The sequence below is a fragment of the Phaenicophaeus curvirostris genome, chromosome 1, assembly GCF_032191515.1.
Source record: "Phaenicophaeus curvirostris isolate KB17595 chromosome 1, BPBGC_Pcur_1.0, whole genome shotgun sequence".
NCBI lineage: Eukaryota > Metazoa > Chordata > Aves > Cuculiformes > Cuculidae > Phaenicophaeus > Phaenicophaeus curvirostris.
In genome coordinates this window covers 39,395,627-39,414,902 of record NC_091392.1, presented here as the reverse complement: position 1 = coordinate 39,414,902, position 19,276 = coordinate 39,395,627, and the positions used below count along the sequence as shown (strand labels likewise).

The following is a 19,276-nucleotide window of genomic DNA, read 5'->3' as shown; positions in this document are numbered from 1 at the left end:
CATTGTGGTCTCTACTTTTCTGGTCAGCATCCACACAGTATCTTGTGCTTGTAAATAATGATCTTCTGCGTCCTTCTCCTTTAACCATGTGCCTGTGGCTATGGGGGAAAAGGATGTTTCCCAGAAAAGTACTAACTTATTAAAATTGTATTCAACAGAAAAACACACAGGGAATTTATTGGGCTGCAAGGAGATTTCACATTTGTGTATATTGTTCTCCTGTATTACAAGCTTTAGTCCTGACTGTCCTTTCATTCCCGTTAGACTGACTTCACTCTAGACACACTAATTAGAAAAAAATTTTCAAAATTTGCACACATAGGTGCACACATAAGTTAGAGCTACACGTTCATCAGCTGAAGGGATCATGACTACATCAAATGCAATCTCATGTCCTATAGGTTCTGTCAAAAGCATGTCAATGCTTCTCTCAGCAGCTTCGAACTGGCCAACTTCAAGCTTGTCCTAAGGCAGGACAGTTCAGCCTCTCTGCTTTACTTCTGTCTGAATCTAGTAGGCTGCACATCAAAGGTAACATAGCATCGATCTGCTAAGTAACTTCACAAAAGTAATGAGTTGTCAAGTAAGTCCATGGTCTAAACATGAACTGAGGAGGATACAGCGTGGAAATTTCTGCTTTCAATTACATCAACTCTGTGTAAGTTGCCACGCAAGGCAGAACCCACCGTATGATTGCTATACTCTTCCGTGGTAGCACAAGCAGAGCAATGGCGCACATGCATTAAGGAAGCACTTATCACTAAGTTTAAACTGCGCTGCTAGCAGTATATGAACTACCTTGTTCAAAGCAGGTTTTGGTGACAGGACAGGAGAAGAGGTACTGGCCTCAAGCTCCGCCAGGGGACATTCAGGCCTGACATCAGGAAAAAAACTTTTCACGGAAAGGGTCATTGGACACTGGAACAGGCTGCTCAGCAAGGTGGTGGAGTCACCTTCCCTGGAGATGTTTAAAAGATTGGTGGATGAAGTGCTGAGGGGCATGGTTTAGTGATAGGAATGGTTGGACTCAATGATCCACTGGGTCTTTTCCAACCTAGTGATTCTGTGATTCTGTGTGGTGTTGAAAAATAAGACGCAGTGTAGTAGCAGAAGTTATCTTGGGTGTCTTCAGATGGTTTCTGGCACATTCATACAAATTTGTTTCTTAGATGTACTGGGCCCACAAACATGAAGTATTTTCAGTGTACACTGCTGGTAAGGTCGATTTATCTCATCTAGTGATTCCTAATACTGTACAGTGACCACTACTTGGATATGACCCTTCTCTTTCTGTGCTAAGTTAAACAGCACTGTTGTATTTTCTTATTTGCCTTTCTACTTCGGGTGCTAAAACAGTTACAAGGGTGTGTTATGCACTCTTCAAAGCCAGAGTTAAGAATAACTGTGAGAACCAATGGTGTGGAGATGCCTTTTTTAGTGTCAGGCTTACCAGTGTGTTAGCAGGGCTGTTCGGCCCATGACAGCAGTGGGCAGAATTTATCAGCAGAAGTCATCAGCGACTGGGGACGAACCTGCTGTTTGTGAATGGAGTTAGCCTCAATATAGACTGAGTTCCAGGCATCCGTGTAAAATTCAGCATGACAAGACCTTGGAAAGTCTGCAGGTGACATGGGAGCCACTGTATGCCATGACCACGAACACGAGGAAGCGGGAAGCACAGCATGATTGTAAAGCAACCTGCTGTTACTGCGCTGTTTCTACTCGGTTCTTGGTATGAAAATAATATCATTCCCAATAGCTGCTGGTGCCAGCTGACAAGACCTCTGCTTTGTGAAAAAAGAAAAGCAAATCTTTTGCTTTATGTCGGCTATGTTAACTATTAGGCATATCAGTATTGCATTTTTGACAACGTGACCAAGATTACTGACAATAATGTCAAAATTCAGCTTAGGTTTCCAATTCAGTTTTCAAAAAAAATAATCCAAAGCGAGTCCAACTGCTTGGCACAACAGCATTATGTTTGCATAGCATGTTCACACAAGCTCTGGTGAAGAGCAATGGTGATATCTCATTTGGTGATTGCAGTTTTCCCATGTCAGAGCTGTAAATATAAATCAAATTACTGGTTTGGGTCAAAACTGTAGCAGAGCAGAATGCTTGGTTTCACCAGTATTTTAAAGCTGAATAACTTAGCCATTGACAGCTGAATAACTTTGTTACTGACAAAAAAAAATGATAGGAGTTTGAGTGATCAGAAAATAAGTTTAAGAAAGAATGTTCATCATCAAATAAATGTAAATATTTTTATTTTAAAAAATGTTAATGGCACCTTAGAGGCAGTCATGACTACACAACAAAATATACAAAAATTACATTTTCATAGTTGCATCTTTCCACAGTGCTGCACAAAATGAAAATGGTATGAGAAACACTGTAGATCACACACTGAGACAATTAACTTTAGCCAATTAAAATAACAATTTTTGGTACACCTCAGTACTACCAGACCCAGACTCCCTGGGTATAAAGGAAAGGTGGCTTTGTGCAAAACTTTCCAACAGCAGTACAACTCAATACAGTAAACATACAGCAAATCAACCATACAAGATAGCTTGACTAGTCCTCATGCAATCTTTATATACAGCATCATCTCAGTTTGCTCAGTTTCCTTTTCCAGCAAAAATAAGAAATTCCATTAACTTTTAACATTAAACTTTCCTTAGTCTTTCATTGCTGTAATGTAAAATTGTCTGATTATTTCTGCTGGATTTTACTCAGCATCAGAAAGACCATTCAAACTTTTTCTGAAAACAAGCCTTTTATAATCTCTTGCATTTTAAAGGGGAGCACTATAATTAATTAAAGGCTACATTCTGGCATGATAGTAAATGAAAAAGCAAAAAAAAAAATTTGCTTGATTAAAAAGGAGGAGAATAAACTTGCCTGATTGCTATTCCTAGATGGCCTTTCAGAAGTGATTAAATTCTGTTATCCAAATTAAAGTGTTTAATTACATTAATCTGTGTTTACCTTCTGTTGTACCGTTGAATACAGAAGTAAAATGTCTATATCACAGTGGAAAGGGGCTTGGTTTCCAAAATGGATTTCCATACCACCCAAACGAACCACAGGCTTCTGTGTGTTATTTTTTTCCGCAAAATAATTTCTTGTTCATCAATTTTAACTCAATTTTAAGATCAAATGTTGGTGTCCTTGCTTATGTTATACAGCAGCTAATAATTACCTTGTAACCCTTAGGATTACAAAACTGAAGCTTATGCTTATACTGGATTTGTCTAGCTTCAATTTCTAGTCAGTGGATTAAGTATCTTCCCTGCAGCAAACTGCCTTTACCTATTGAATTCCTTTTCCCCAGACAAGCAGTCACGATTCGTTCAAAGAAAACCATTGGCTTTTAAGTATCCTTCATGTAGTGTAGATAGGAGATATGTATGTGTGACCCTACAGCAGAGGCACTGCATAACACAAGCATTTTGATATTAAATAAGAAGCAGTCAGATTTGACAGTGCTTCTCTAAGAATTCAGAACGAGTAGACATCACAGGACTGCAGTAAAATAAGAAGTTTCACAAACACATATAAAGTAGAAAGGAGAAGGAATTTAAACTGGGTCTCATTCAGTGCTGTCAATGACTAATTGGATGTTCAACAATAATGGTGTTATAGTTGAAGCTAGTGAAGGGATCCATTATACAAGTTTTGAATGCTGAAATGGGAGCGATCAGGAAAATTGTGCTAGCCTTCACAAGAATCTAAATCTCCAGGAACCTCTGAGCAGAAAGAACAGGTATGAAGACCTAACTGAAGGGCTTTTCAGTTGGAGACCTACTGTCAAGGTGAAGTGAAATAATTGACTACCAGGCACCACCACACAGAAAAGACACTGTCTGACAACTTCTTGTTGAGTGGGAGTGTTTCAGAGGCTCATGATGAGTAAGTGTCAGGAGTATACGAAGAATGTCTAATGCATTTTATGAGAACAAAGGCAAACAGTATTCTGACAGAACACAGTTAATTGATTGAGAAGCTGAACAAATTTCTCATTAAGAGAAGTCTTGCAGCTGTTTGGGTTGGCTTAGGCATACCTTCACAGCAAGCAAGGCTCTGGCTGCAGGCCAGATACATACACTCATATAATCCTAGCCTAAGAAATGGAAATTATTCTGATACCAAAGTTAGTGGTGACGGTGTCAGCCCTGGCTAGCCCAGCCAAGAGCCTGTTCTTGATCCCAAGCACAGATACAGCTGGTAGCCTGCACTGCCACATCCCAGTGCTGTTTGTATCTGTTCCTTATAGGCAAAAGCTAGGAAGAACCTTTCTGTGCTGAAGCTGCCCCATCATTCTACACAGAAACTGCCTAGAGTGTAGTTTCAGGGGCAGCTAATGATTCACAGCAGCAAGAAACAAAAAGGCTCATCTCTCTTTTTGTCCCAGCTTTGCCCTCACTAGTCATCAGCTCTTTAAGTCTCTAGAGGTAGAGAACCATCTACCTCTTTTGCTGTTTTTCTTCCAGCCTGATGATCTAACAAGGCATAAATTTTTGTGTGTTACATCCTCCAGTGATTTAAATCCAGCAGGAAAAATAACCCAGAGAAGCTCTGTGCCCATCTACCACTTAGAGTTGCTTTAATATGCACCAGTAAGGTTGCTTAAATATACACAAGTAATATTATGCAGCCTTTATAGCTCTGCCAGATATAAAGCCAATATGGAAATGCAAGACCCTTCTGTTTCCAATTTGGACCCTGTCAGATTTTATCAAGACAGTGAACAATCTTTCATAAACCCACTGATTTTATGTTCTACCTTCATTTTGCACTGAGATAATCTTTCAGGATTGTAATAGGATGCCCTTGGAGCAGAAGCCTTCATGTCCTCAGCTTTTAACATATCATCTTCCTTCGTTATAAGAAAAACAACTAACCTTTTTCCTGCATGACCTTGAGACTACCCAACATTACACTTTTAACTATATACACTGGAACTGGAATTATTATATCTTTAAACATGTAACCGTGCAACAGACAAAGGAGTTTTTCTTATGTAAAAATTATTAACAGGTGGTATTTCTTTCTTGCACATGGACCCTTCAGGATCCATTTAACAAAGTGCTAGACAGAATTTTCTCAAGTGGCCACACCAGAACGTGGCTGTGCAAACTGAATAAAATAATGGGAGATTATAATAAAGACAGTGAGAAAACAACATTAAGAGTCACAGCTTTCTGAGGACAAGTACCAGGACTCTTGTCTTGTTTTGGTTTGTGGGTTGTTTTTTTGTAACGGATGTATGATCTTGTGGCCTGTGGAAAGGAGGGGTATAAGAGTCTTAAGGCTGATAAGTAAAACAGGCAGTAGAATTTAGGAAAAGGCTTCAGAAAGGAAGGGATTCTATAGAAGCACGCTCATTAGCTAAAGAAATGTAAAACACAGACTATGAAAAGACATATGCCTTTTCAAAAATGAAGATGGGAGCAATTAATACTAAAACAGGGGAAAAGTTCAAGAGGATCTGAGGACACATCAAAAGGGCATAAAAATTAACCAAGAGAAGCCCTTTCTTGTGATGTAAAGGCTAGGGAAGAGCTAAATTTTTCCTTTTAATTGTTTTAACGTTGTGGAATGAACTTCCTGTGAAGATAAAGTTTATGAGTTGCATTGGTGGAAGCAGTCTCCTCAGTTTATGAGCTGGCTGTAAGAGGAGGCAAAGAGCAAGTGCCTGGAAGTTGGGTGTAAAGGCCTGTTGCAATGCACACATACAGTGCCAAAATGGGTTAAGAGATATGCAAGGCACATGCAGCAATTAAGACAGGAAAGTTACATATAACATAATACACCTCTTTCCTTCTTCTAGGATACCACGAACATGGTGTAAAAGCAAAGAATAAAAAAGCCAACATAAAGGGACAGGAGAATGTGTATATACTATAATTGTTCCTGACACAGCCAGGGATAAACACATTAGTAAGTTTGGGCTTAATAAAGGCATATCCCTCTCAGCAGGACTTCTGCTTTCCACCCCACCTTCCTCTGAAGATAAGGCAGTAAGGCAGGGCTGGGTTAGGGTAACGCGGGTGTGCCTGATCTGATTCATTTCCACTGCCTGCAAGCCAGCACAATGCTTCCCAGTTTCTCTGTTCAAAGATGTAGCACATTCTTTAATGAGACTTAAAAGTGTTTTAATTGAATTTTCTAAATGCTGAGTCATATAATTATTTATGTAGTTAATTCTGTCCTCCCTTTATTCTCTGAAGCCACAAAAAGTAACCGTATTCACTGTTAATCCAATGATGATAAAATGTCAGAGTTCTTTCCCTACCCCTCTCCCCTGCTCCCTTTCCTCAGAATAAGGTTTTTTGAATTTCTGAACCAACTATTGCACTTGATTAAAAACAAATATACACATCAATTTAGCCTGTTCCCTCCCCCCCCCATAAAACCAGCATAACAAATACTGCAACTGAAAAGAAAATCTGTCATGACAATTATTTTCAAAGTAAGAAATACTTTATGTCAAATAACTGGAGACACTGTCTTTTTTTCCCACTGTCTTTTTTGTTTTGTTTCGTTTAATGGAGAGTGGTGAAGAATTCTGGTTGTGGTGGTTTGTTTTGGTGGTTGTTTTGTTTTTATTAAAGATCTTATTTTACATCATGGCTGAAAGTCAAGCAGATTTCAAGGCAATTTTTTTTTGCAGTTCTTAAGTGAAGCAAAATAAATCCAGTAAGAAAACAAACCCAACCTTCTCTGCTAGTAGTGGTACTGTACGCTAATATATTATATTCAGGAATGTTTGTCAGGAGAGTCTGCACAGTGTTTTTATATTTACAGAAGTTTAACTCCCTGTTCCCTAAGGACCTGTTCACTCATGCTTCTTCCACATTCCTTAATCTGACACAAGAAAGAAATCCACTGAACCCAGAGTCCCACCACCCATCTGCTTTGCATGCAGTTAGAGCACCCCAACAATTCAGTTCTAACAAAGGCTAACCTAAATGTTAGTTTTCTGTGCACTCCTTTCCCTTTGCAGGTTGCAGGGCTTGAAGCGAGTGAGTGCTTTGGTCTGCTTGGCAACTTACCCACCATTACTTGCTACTTTGCTCCTTTACAAAGTGGCCTGGAGATCTTGTAATTCAATCCACTTCATCTTTGGAAGCCTTGTGCCACATTTATGCATTTCCCGAGTGTGATAAGGAATGGTGCCAGGATAGAACAACAACTAACTGTGCTCAACAGTCATCACTAGTCTAATTTACAAACAATAAACTCTCTGTGCAAAGGGTTTCTAGCAGAAGCATCAAGTTTTGCTAGTCCCGAAAACTAGAAACCTCAAATACACATACTCTATTAATTTAGAATCTATACAGTGTTTTTAATATATATATAGTATAATATAATAGTTTAGAAGAACTATTAATGCATATGACTGTATGATTTGGCTTATCATTCTAGTTGGATTCAGAGAGAAAATTAACTTATTAGTCTATGAGGGCTGATATACATTATGTTGCACTCCCTCCTAATCACACTCTTCGCACTCCAGTCTAGTAAGAAGCACGCTTGACAGTTGCAGTTGCTTTGATCCCTCCCAGAGCATCATACCATCTTTTGTGGGTATGGGTTTATAAAGTGGAAAAACCCCTTTGATTAAGGCAGAAGATGGACATAAGTGAGCAGTTCATCACAGACATAGCAAATTAGACACAACCAGATTCAACAGGCAAGTGACTGCCAAGAAGTACACATATACGTATTTACACCTTATATTCCAAGTGTCTTTGTAGCCTTCTCCATCCAGTTTACACATTTAAACTGATAAAAAATAATTTGTATACACACAACACTTAAAAAACAGGGAGGGGAGAGGACAAAAAAAATGCCAAGAAAAAGAAGGCCAGACCAGCAGCTTCATCTTGGTATAATCATCCTTTCTATGGCACAAATGATATGATCCCAGTTTTTACAAAATATTGCCAGCAGTGTCACTGCAAAAAAAGTGCAGATGATATGAAAACGGCTCTTCATCATAGGAGCAATGAACTTTGCAATAGTAGAAACGCACACTAAGATGACAGTCATGAAGGCCAGGATAACATTTATACATTTCCCCAGGAGCACTTTGGCATTAACCGTTTCAGACTGCTGTGCTTGCTGTTCTTGCTGATGGAGCTCCAGTTTTGAAACCCGGGTCTGGCATGATTCCAAGGCTTCCTGGAGACAGAAAACAAGAATTAGGGCAGCTGTTCTTTCCATACACCACTTTTCCCATTTTGGCTGCAGAGCCATCCATCAACTAGATCAGAAGTGTAATTTATTATAGACTTCTAAAACTTGAATGAACCACCAAGTCTCTTAAAAATAAATGTGTATCTATATGTGCACGCGTGTATCACTGCCTGCTTAGGCATAATCAAGTCTGACAACTCTGTCCAAAACGTAGTTTTTATATTTTTCATGCTTGAGAAAAAAGTATCATAGCACTCACATTTATGACAGATAATGTTTTCTGCATATACTGATTTGATAAAGTACTGGGCAACTGTTGCCATGGCAACTTTCACTGTATTAAAACAGCATCAAAGTTAGTTTTTTTGCATATGCTGTAGAAAACATTTGGGTAGTACAGGCTTGCTGTGATACTACTTAAATCTACTTTGCAACATGTACTACTTAGTCTTCACCACCTCTCTGGTCTAAATTACTTTTTTGCTGAAAGCTGCACATCACACAGTGCTGGGATGGAGTCCTCAGTAAGAGATTGCCTTCTCCCTCCATCAGCATGAAGGCTTATTAATCCATACCCCAAGTGAACAGGATGCAGTGGAGACAGTAGAGGAATCTGTGGTGATGCTTTCACGGGATTCTCTGTATGACATAAAATATTCCACTTCACATCTTGTTTTAAAGAAAGCAGACCTTACTCTTCTGCTTGAGGGTGAACTAAAAATGGTCTTTGAGTAAAATGGTTCCTTAAGCCCACACTCAAAGAGAAACATGGAAAAATTTCCAGCTGTTTCACACTTACTTGCCAAAATACCCCTTTTAGCAGAAGCTGGGACTTTGGCATCAGTATGTAACAGAATGAAAGGCTATAATTTAATGAGACTGATCAACTTGACATAACCTTTTACCATTGTGTAAAGGGGAAAAATTATGCCCCAGCATCCCTTCTTTCCACACACTCAAACTCCAAATCTTTTCTTTGCACTGGCAGAGATGTTCACCTGATCACAGTAAAAAGAAGCACAACGACTGCACACAGTTATTAGCTTTCTTTGTCTGGGCCAGTTCTCTGTTTCTTCAACAAGTTGGACTGGCTTCCTGTGGGACCAGCCAGGCACCAAAGTCAGTGCAAAGCACGTGGCACAGCGCCTTACAAAATGCTGCTTCTTTCACTGTTCTATGAATTAGTAATAAACAATAGTGATAGTAATATAAGAGCAATAATACAGAAGACAGATCTTAACGGGTGGCACAAAGTCCCTTAGGGTTCATGCTTGCTCTTCACTACACACTGAATAACTTTCCTGGTCCACTCTGAGCATAAGTTATTCTCAAATCAACCTGTGCTGCTTTAAAGAAAGTTCAGTTACAAAAGTCTGATACCTGCAGTTTTCTGCAGTGAGAGGCTACATAAGTGTTTTAAAAATTATCTGCCCATCCCTTAGACACAGAGAACTTGGAAGTTCACTTGTTACTTAAAATATCCACAACTTAAACACACATACCCTATGGTATTTGCCAAACCCCCAAAGAAACACGTTTAAACAGGCCCAACTGTACAGAGATAAAAGAAACAAGGCTGTTTCAACGTAGCACTTCAATTAGTTTTAGTCTCTGACACCCTTCCATGGTTTTGCTAATGAGTTAGTGAACATTTCACAGCTCTTCTGCTAGACAGCTTGGATCTCATCCAATGTGACATCCTCAAGATGCCTTTGCAGAAAGGAGTCCTGCACAAGAGACCTCTCTTCTTGAAACCTACAAAGGACTCTGATATCAGTAGATTCAGTATCATCCCTTTCCCACTCTGTTCCTGGGGGGTTCCTGACACTCATACCAGTCAGAAAACAGGGTTATCCTCCCGCTGCCAGTGCACTCTACTTTTAGAAATGTGAGCACAGCAGCGTACAGGACAGGGCTGGTTTGTTGTTTTGGTTTGGGTTTTTTTTTCACCATCTAAACCAACATGAAGGGCAGTCTTTGAGCATTCCTCAGTTGTTGGTGAATTTAAAACCAAGGTAAGACAAAACAATGTTTTCATCATTTTTCACTGTTTGATCACACTTTGAAGCATTATATAAATGTTTATATTGCATATAAATACTCAAGCACGTTACTACATACTGTCAGGACAAACTTGTAGAAATTATTACTGGCTTTGACTGAAGTCAGACATGACTACAACTGATCATTGAGGTAAACATATCCCATAGCTTTGATTATAGGAGCTATTGTGACCACAGCTTACAACTCAAATTATAACTGGCAAATCTACAAGTCTATTTATCACTTCTCTCTTGATTTTTAACGTTAAACTCAATTTATAATAAACCTTGCCAGTGATACGATTACACATTGTCGAAAGACTGAACAAGAAGTTTGTGTCACAACATCGTTAAAAGTGGCATTTTACACAATACAAGAAGACTCAATTCCTTCCTCTGCTAATGGAAGAAATTAAACCAGGCCATTCTTCATCCACAAGTCTGCCTAGGCTATATCATCAATTCCAGCAGATTAAAGTCTGAATCTCTTGTAACAAATGGAGACTGTCATCGATTTAAACTTACTGGGTTTTCATCTTAAAACGGACAAAACATGGACTTAAAACTTTCCCCAGATACCTTATATACAAAGATGTAGAAAGAGGCGAGTGTTTTACAGTACAAGATTTCTACAAAATGTTAGAATTTTATCATGAAAAAAAACCAAATACCTGAACATCTCGTGATCGCTCATATGCCTGATAGGCCACTTTCTCCTCTATGCTGGCTAGCTCTTGTTTCAAGTTTGCTGTCTCATGTTGATGAAGATCAGTGAGGTCATTTAACTGGTCTTCCAATCTTTCATATCTTATCAGGAAAAAAGGTCTAAATTTAGTGCATTCTATTGAAGTAATGCTAAATCATGAAAAGAATTAAACATTTTAAAAGGTAACTTTTCAGTGTACTATAGATTCATCTGATTGGCATTACAGAGCACACAAGAATCGGTGAAAACTTTGGAAACTCTCCATAAGCATTTACTCAGCAAACTGAAAGCCTTTTTTGAGAGTTCCTCGCTGGCAGTGGGTCTTTAAAAGCAAGTATTTGAACATCCTTGGCAAATTATATGAACTATAAACAGTGGTTAAGGATATCCAGCTCACATTTTTCCATTTCTCACTTTTCATTTAGACAAGAAGATATGGTTTCATAAGTAAGCTTGAGCTAGTAAACAGCTCACCAGTAAAGAAAAAAATATGTTCCCTGGATCCCTTTTCAAACACAACTGCAAGGTCCTGCCATTCATTTACTGCCTGTGCTGGCATGTCTGTGCACAGCAAACCATTTCAAGTAAACCATCAGAAAACTAAAATTTTTTTGGCAAGTTTGTAACTTGGTTTAAAACACACACACAGGCAAACACTGCACAGTTGGCACAGAAATGGTGGAGGCAATATTGTCTAGCTGTGGAAATGCTGGCAGGAGGCTGGAGATCTTAATGGCAGTGAGATGTCAGAAAAGGCCACGCTGCCTTCTCCTGAAACCAAGTCCTGAGTGCAGTCAGCTATTTGCTGTGTTCTTTCCTAACCCATGTTACCACCTGAGATCCACCCAGCCTCCCCTTGTATTTCAAGAAGCGTAAACAAAGGAAACATTGCAATTCATACCAAGTTTTTTTCCCCTATGAGCATAGTAAAGACTTCAAGAACCAACACTTACTTTAACCAGTGATGTGACAAATAGCGTATAGGTACAGCAGGTGCAAGCCCTTTGTAAAGCATATCTCACTTCCCACAGTGGATGATAAAGGAATTAATTGCCAAGCAACAAAAGCAAGAGGAAATGTGCCACAGTGCTTAAAATTACATCTCACAGCTGTGTGTTACACTAGGGTGCAAAGAGACATTGCATCCACAAGACAGCAATGTATCACAAGTATTTGGACAAGGTTCTCAGTATTAAAGGGTGTACTTATCAGCTGTAAGTCAGCTCTGCAACACCATAGACTAGTTAGCATTTTCAAGTAGCAATAGAGCAGAACTCTTACAACAGTTACAAAACAATTGGCATCACCTATATGCAGTACTCGCATAGTACAAAATGCCAGTAAAATGTCAGATGAGGGAGTTTTCTGACAAGCTTTCAACAAAGGGCAAAACTCCCACATCATTTGATAGGAAATATTAATGTTTTGTGAGTATTTTCAGTTATCGGAAGGAGCAGAACATTTTGGTACCAAATACTGATTTGAATTATTTTTTCCTCTTGCTTCTGAAATATTATACACACAAGCACACACCCACATTTACACTTCCCAAATAGCTTCTATACTCATTCAAAAGTCGTTTCAAGAAAACACTTAAAAAAAATACCTATATCTTTCCTCTTGTAACATCTGAGAAATAAAGCCATAGTCTCTTTTAAATTGTGCTTTTAAATTCTCAATATCGTCAGCTAATTGGGACTGTGTCTCCTTGATTTCCCTTAGTTCCTCCAAAATCATGGAAAGCTTTCCCTGGCTGTCCAGGGTACCTGACACAGTAGGACCAAAGGAAGTATTGCCATTGCTATCTGCTGAGCCAGAGGTCCCACTTGAGCATTCATCATCACTGACATATTTTGGTTTGGCAACAATGGTGGCACTGCCCCCGTATGTTCTAGAGCTCGTTTCAGGCCGAAATTCATCCAAGGTATTTTTGAGATGAGCAATGTTGTCTGCACTACCAAATTTGTTTCGGATCAGGTTTGCAAACTCTCTAGACTTGCTGAAAACAAAGACAGGTGGTGTCAAGGATACCCCTGGCACACCCGACTTGTTGCTCTCTGTTCCATGTCCAGAAGCACGAGACTTTCCATGCTGAATATCTTTTGAAGTATCCTTAGTACTTTTGGAAGATCCATTTTGTTCAATATCCTTGAGCTTTTTGTGATACTGTTCCAATTTCTTCTGCAGCTGGGCAATGGAGTGGGCAGATTTCTGGTTCTTTTTCTCAAAGACTTGTTTAATACGCCCAGCCTGTTGCTTGTCTGCACTGTTTACCAGTTTCAAGTACTCAGCCACATTTCCATCTCGAGCTGTTTGTTCAACTTTGATTTGTTCTGTAACCTTGAGGATTTTCTGTTTCAAGCTATCTGCACTGAGTTTGACTTTGTGAAACTCTAGGACTCCATCTGGTACATCAAAGTTCAGATTGGTGTCAGAGCCTCCACGGCGAATGTTAAGCGGTAAACTCAGGGTATTCATGTCATGTCTTTCCACCTGAGGAGAGAGGAAAGAAATAAATGGAATTTTAATTTTACTTTTAAAATTCAACTTTCAGTTTCGTTTTCTGCAGGTAATTATAACAAGCACACAATATGAAGTAGTTTGCACACAATATGAAGTAGTTTGCACACAATATGAAGTAGTTCACAGTAGCAAAACAGAAGTTTCTTTATATAGAGTCAATGCCATGGCGGAGTCACGAGACAAGAATGACCTAACCAGAAGAACTTCATCCCTGCTAGCATCTCATGCTAGCCTCTGTGATGAAGAGGTACAGTTCATAAAAGCTGCCACAACATCGTATCTATAGAAGCTGCTTAACAAATGCTTTAGCCATAACGGGGTTTCAGACTTCTAAGACCACAGGGAACTAGTACAATTGCTCAGGCAATACCACTGCAGAGACAAGACAAAAGCTGTATTAAAGTCTCTTTTAAAAGATGCATTTGTGAAATGCTTTAACTACTCTTTGCTTCAAAATGCTGACATTCTACGTTAAAAGCTTAATTTCCAACTACCACAGTTATTATTGTCTATAGTATTGAAGATTTTGCAGCAAGACCTATGCACACATACAAGTCCAGTGTTCATCATTCAACCTTTTCCTTGATTAAAAACATAAACACACCATCAAGCATTGTTGTAAGGCTTGTTTTCTCATCTTTGCACAGCTTTGCTGGCCCTCCTGAAAATTGTCTCCAGTATTCCTGTTTTGCTCTTAAAATACAGGCTCAAGAACCAGACATAGTGTCCTACTGTTAATAATATGCATCATGTACGGATTGATCAGGAAAATTATTCTCTTTCTGTGTCTATCGCTTTCCAACGAGCTACCAACACAGAATGGGGAATATAGCCATAAAATTGGAAAAGTATTTAACCATTTCAGAGACAAGATAATCTCTACTCCTACTTTATATTCTTATCCTTATATTACTGAGGATTATAGTTTGTTTTTTTTCTTTTGCTACTGTTCTGCTCCGAGTGCACACCAGGTAACATAAAGGTTCACATTCACCAGCCTCTAAGAAAAATGAACATTTGAAAAATCCAAACTGAAGAATTCTGGAGTTGACAGTTTCTTCTGGAGAATAATGGTGAATGTTGGCCTTTAAGACTTGGACTCTGTTCCAAGGATTAAACCAATGCTATGGCCCAACAGCTCTGCACTTTAACACTTCGTTAAAAATAATTGATATTGAGCCACATAGATCTAGAATAGTTTGGGTTGGAAGGGAACTTGAATATCATCCAGTCCCAACCCTCCTGCCATGGACAGAGGCACCTTTCTTTAGATGATGTTGCTCAAAGCCTCATCAAGCTTTGCCTTGAACACCTCCAGGGATGAGGCAGCCTGGGCAGCCTATGCCAGTGCCTCACCATCCTCACAGTAAAAAATTTCTTCCTAAAATCTAATCTAAATTTACCCTCTTTCAGCTTAAAACTCTTACCCCTCATCCTATCACTGCACTCCCTGATAATGAGCCCATCATCAGCTTTCCTGTAGGCCCCCTTAACGTACCAGAATGCTGCTAAAAGGTCTCCCCAGAGCCTCCCCTTCTCTAGGCTAAAGAACCCCTGCTCTCTGTCTGTCCTCATTTGGGAGGTGCTCCAGTCCTCTGATCATCTTAGTGGCCCTCTTCTGGACTTAAGGTCCATATCTTTCCTGTGCTGAGGACTCCAGAACTGAACATCACTCCAGGTGAGGTCTCATGAGAGCAGAGTAGGAGGGGGAGAGCAGAGTAAGGTGCTGAATTTTTACAAAGAGGTTCAACTAATTTTATAAATATATAAAAATTGTGTATGATTTCCTACTACCAGTCATGTGTGCATCACAGAAGATACATTTTATTGATGCAATCTCATTCTAGTATTTGCACACAACATGCATGGATGGCATTCTATATTCAGGGCAACGTGTAATTTAAAAAGTGATAAAAATCACAAGTGTCAAAACTATCTTCCATTTTTATTGTATTTTTAATTGAACAAATATTAGAAATATAACTAATAGGAAAAAATGCCTTTTACAGATTACTTTAAGTGATAACATTCATAACACTGTTGTGGTAGCTAAAACATGCTTTTAATATAAGCAAAAATAGTTTTACATGGGTTAGTTGTATCATTCCAAAGACTCATACAGCAAGGAAAAGCAATGAAGGCAGGCAGCTGAAAACATTGAGTACTAGATCTGTACCCCATATTGCAACTATTTCTTTAAATGGATTTACTGGTTCTGGACAAATTCAGTAAAGGCAAAAAGCTCAGTATAAAACAACAGTTTCCTGAAACAACTTAAGACATTTTTGAATAAGCTTTGGCACAAAATTACACTGAAATAAATCACTGAACTGCATATACACACAAGATAGATCCATCACTGATGTCACTCAGGACAAGCTGTACACACTTCCAAGAATGGGTGGGTCTCTCTCTAACCTTTACACAGCATTAAGTGTTTACTTCCTTAGCACAAAATAGCCTAAAAATATATTGTAATAATTGGATACAAGCCCAAACCAGATCCCTTCTCCCTTATGTCTTTTCTCTCACTGAAGTCTCTAGCGGTCAGCAAGTCTATAATCATCATGCAACCCCTGCCTTCCTGGAACTCAAGGTCACAACATCAATAGAGATAAAAAGAACAATAGCATCAAGGGAATACATCTACGGAAAGCCGCAGTGCTCTGGAGTTCAGGAAATCTGTTAGCGTGTGGCAAGTCTACTTCTGAAATGAGTAAAACCAATTGTAGGGTCAGCTTTAATTCAGTGAAGTTTAGAAAAGAATTGTGTCTAAATTCCCAAAACACTACTAGGAGTATTTTTTTTTTGCTTACTGGATTCTGAGCTCACCAAAGGCGCAAAATAGACATATCCAAGATGTTCCTCTATCTGATTGTGTGGGCCAAAATGGCAGTTATCCTCTTGCCATCACGATGCAATGGTCAAGCAACAGAGGATCTTGAAATCTTCTCTTGATGTAATACACCTTTCTGTGGTCAGAGCATGGTTTTGGGGGTCCTGTGGGGTTGTTTTGGTTGGGGTCTTTTTGTGTGGACTTGCAGAGAAGATGGTTTGTTTTGGGGCTTTGTTCTTATTTTTGTTTTGGTTTCATTTGGTTGTTGCTTTTGGTCTGGTTTCATTTGGTTTACATTAGAAGCAAGCAGAGACTAGAGGACTTGGATATCTCTAGACAAGTGGCCTATCACCTGTCTTCTATCTTGAGGAAAGATCCATTTGTGTTTGATTTGTAGCTCAACACTACTGTCACCCCAAGACACCAGAGGTCCAACTTCAAATCCCATCCTAAAGCCTCCTTGCTACAACAGTGTCATCTTGATATGAGAAGAATTACTCTCCGTGTACCTTATTGAAGCACTGTACACTCGGTGTGCGCTTCCTGCTGTACTGAATATCTAGTTCTTTATACTAAGAAGATGACTGTCAGTAGGTGTCACGGATGTTACCTCATCCCCACAGGGACTGGCACACTCTCCTGTGATGTGGGCTGAAATGCTCCCACGTGCAGGAGACTGGGCACACATCCCCCTCAGATTACATCAGGGCCCCTACAGCTATGCTATGGGAAGAGATGATGAATGCAATCCATGCCATTGTTCCTCCTGTGACTCTCAGGTCACCAGCACGTGACAAGGACACTCAGCTGTTAATAATAAAGAAGTTGTTGAGAGACTGATTTGATTAAGATTTTCATTGTGGCTGCCAAAAGAAAACAAACAAACAAAAATATATACACACACAAAGAGTAGCAACCCCACTAGCCAGAGCAACCTGTCTGGGACCAGCCATATTTTTGGAAGCGAGGAGCACTTAAAGAAAAAAGACTAGAAACATCATACATCTATCTCTCTTATCATGATAACAATTAACAGGGAGCTGGGGATTAGCAGCAGTTGAAAGGAAGCAGTCCTGAGACAAATGGTAACATAAGAAAGGCAATGCATCAGCACAGAGCCTGAGGAAATACCAAAGGCATGTCCAGGATCTAGCTCCAAAGAAAAACAGGGAAAAAACAATTTGCGCATGGTTACTGGGATAACCATAGCTGATGTTATCTTGAAAGAAGAAATCAGGGGCTTGGAAAGGCCACTGCATTTTATGGAGCAGTTCACATATGTGCTTTGCTACAACCCAGCTGGGAACCAATTGTAATGTTTGCGCTGCTCAAAGACTAGCTTTTAAGAACAGTGAATTAGGAGTGCAGCAATTCAGGCTCTTTGCTTGCATCAGAGCCAGACACCACAGATGACTAGATAGGTACCTCTCAGAGGTAATGCAGCTTTATTCTGCCCCTACCTCCCTTTTTCCAAGGAGCCAAGCAGCTCCCTGGCTGTATGGCCAGGCTGTTTGTGCAGCCCACCCCAAACCAAAGTCCAGAGATTCAAAAGGGACAGCAGACTAACTGGTGCAGTGAACACAAACACATTGCTAGGAACCCTTCATTACACATGAATTGCCAGGTATGCTTTCCATCTGAAACAGCAAGTGGAATCCTGGGTAAAAGGCAACCTGCCATTCACAAAGCATTCAGAGTACAATAGTGCTTTGAAAACACAATCACAGCAGCAAAGACGGGGATTTTATTGGCATCAGAATGATCCACATGTAAACTGCCTCTGCAAAGGCAACCCAAAGCTCAGATTTGCAAGCCACACTAACAACGAGCCCAGAGCATAAAAGGACCCATGTGCCCAAATACTGATGGAAAGGGGTTCCATATGGACAGGAACTGCTGAATGCGTGAGATGATCACGTGTAACAGCCTGCGTAGATTGGCCATCTTATCCTCTGGTTGCTAAACATAAAGCAGACACAAAAGGTTATTTCTTCCTCAAAGATGCCGAGTGGGATCCATTTGAGAGAAAGAAATCCATAATGAATAGAGCCCAGAAATCATGCAGTCCACGCTAGGGCAGCACACTCTCAAGTGCACCGTTCATGGGAGCTCAGATGAATCACTTCCTCTGTACCACTGACTGTGTCAATAGCTTGCCAATAAGTGAGAGCTCAGCCACCTCAGTTTAGGTGTCAAACTGAATTCTACCGTTTATTTCATAGATTTCTTTAACACTCTTAAGAAGTGGCTGAAAGAAGCATAGAGAAAAAAGCATTTGCAAGAGTCATTTACTGCATGTATGCATCAGTCTCCAGCAAGCGCACATTTTTGGGCTGTCTCACTAACAGAAGAGAACCACAAAGATACGACATGATCTACTTATACAAACAGGCTCATTTCAAAGGTGACTGAGTTTTTAGTTTTGTTTTTCCTTTCCCTTAACAGCATCATTGCCATCAGCAGTCATAGCTGTGCAAGGTAAACAAAAGCTTATGATGACAATCTAAGTCTATCTCATAAGACTTTTAGAGGGGTATCTGAATTATGCGTAGAAAAAGAATCCCTTAACAAACATCCAAGATAGGATTAAGGCAGCTTGAAAGCTTTTAGGGTTTAGGAACAGTAATGAAAATAATCAGGAGGAATTATCTTCTTCCCAAGAAGTATACATATAACAGAAGGACAAGCGGGTAAAACAGTACAGAGAGGAGGTTTTGTTACTTTTTCAGTATGTTCCAAAGCAGAAATGTGTTTGGGAAGAGAGATTTACAATCTCTTTCAAATTCAGTACTTCTCTGGATTTTAACACATAAGAGTCTTTCATGGAATGCTTAAACCAAAACCTTTTATAATGATTAAGCTCTATATTCTATAAAAAACAGCCCCCACAAATCACTCTACAGTTTGCTACAGCAAAATACCTTCTACTCGTGTTTTATTTAAAGAGCTACTTAGTAGTAA

General features: G+C 39.5%; 1 protein-coding gene across 3 annotated transcripts in view; it reads right to left on the bottom strand.

The window, feature by feature from the left end:
- Window positions 1–2,238: 2,238 nt before the first annotated feature.
- Window positions 2,239–19,276, bottom strand: part of TMCC3 (transmembrane and coiled-coil domain family 3) — a 77,896-nt gene continuing 60,858 nt past the window's right edge. For all 3 annotated transcript variants that reach the window (XM_069853493.1, XM_069853485.1, XM_069853477.1), the window contains exons 2-4: window positions 12,563–13,449; window positions 10,922–11,057; window positions 2,239–8,193 (exon numbers count right to left, since the gene is read on the bottom strand). In XM_069853493.1, coding sequence (XP_069709594.1) covers window positions 7,891–8,193; window positions 10,922–11,057; window positions 12,563–13,434 — 1,311 coding nt within the window. In that variant the 5' untranslated portion in view covers window positions 13,435–13,449 and the 3' untranslated portion in view covers window positions 2,239–7,890. The remainder of the gene's footprint in view (window positions 8,194–10,921; window positions 11,058–12,562; window positions 13,450–19,276) is intronic.